The 1,033-nt window shown below is 50.0% G+C and overlaps 1 protein-coding gene across 1 annotated transcript in view; it reads right to left on the reverse strand.

The window, feature by feature from the left end:
* LOC109289488 (chymotrypsinogen A-like) overlaps positions 1-981 on the reverse strand; it is an 11,774-nt gene extending 10,793 nt beyond the window's left edge. Inside the window, exon 1 of the mRNA XM_019505523.1 lies at positions 530-981. Within this exon, the coding sequence (XP_019361068.1) occupies positions 530-701 (172 nt within the window). The 5' untranslated portion in view covers positions 702-981. The remainder of the gene's footprint in view (positions 1-529) is intronic.
* Between the last annotated feature and the right edge of the window lie 52 nt (positions 982-1,033).

Here is a 1,033-nt window from a genome sequence, read left to right on the forward strand (position 1 = left end):
ATAGGACATTTCAGCCCTGAATGCTGAATTTCAGGAAGTGGTATGTGACTGAGCACAGCTAGAAACCACCATGAAACTTTATCAGATCATTTCCCACTGCTCTCACTGTACTAACAAACCTTATCCTTCCCAGAGCCCACCAGTGCGATGCAGCAGCTGCGTACTAGCACACAACAACGCTGCATGTTTTAAGAGGGCATTGAATAAAATTCAAGGATTCCCAGTGACCAGTCTAACAAGTAGGCCAGTGTCAGAGCCAGGAATGGAGCCCAGGTACCCTGAGCCTCAGGTCAGTGATCTTCCTGCTAAGTCACAAAGCCTCACACACCATGCCCCTAGTGGAGAACCCTCCCTGAGACGGCTGGACACAGGGCTTTGACTGTTTCTGCCTGTCAGCCTGCCCAACATCAGCCTGTGCCATGTGTGTCCACACACAGGGTTTTCCTGAATCCCAGCCTAGATTATTTAGTCGTATAATGGCCCTCGCTTGTCTATGCAGCACAAGAAGAAGAGGCTCACTACAGCTTACCATGAGCAGCACTTGCCAGTGTCAGGCAGGAGAGCAGCCACAGGAGAGCCATGCTAGTACCAAGGACAATGAGTTGACAGGGGCAAGAGAAACTCGAGTCTTTTATATCCACTGGCAACCTAGGCTGGCAGGGATGGGGTGGGAACAGGGCCATCAGGTGGGCAGCACCCATGGGAACAGCAGCTCCAGGGTACACATGCCCTGTGATAAATCTGTCGATTATGTGGGAGCTGGAGGTGCCTTTTGGCAAACTGGATTTGTTTTTAGAAGCAGTGCAGCTAAGCTGGTTTCCTGGGCAGGCTGCTCAGAGCAGCTTATCTGCTTTCACAGTGCAGGGCTGGACACCTCCTGTCTGCAAAGGAGGACAGGATTTTCCTACCCATTTGTATCAAATACTTCAAGCAAAATACAGGGCCTGGTGGTGGCTCAGGGAAAAAGCAAAAGGCTACAGCTTAGTTATCTATAGTTAGTTTCATAGTTTCATAGTTTCTAGGGTCAGAAGGG

Source organism: Gavialis gangeticus, unplaced genomic scaffold, assembly GCF_001723915.1.
Source record: "Gavialis gangeticus isolate Ggan-Ray unplaced genomic scaffold, GavGan_comp1, whole genome shotgun sequence".
Classification (NCBI taxonomy): domain Eukaryota; kingdom Metazoa; phylum Chordata; order Crocodylia; family Gavialidae; genus Gavialis; species Gavialis gangeticus.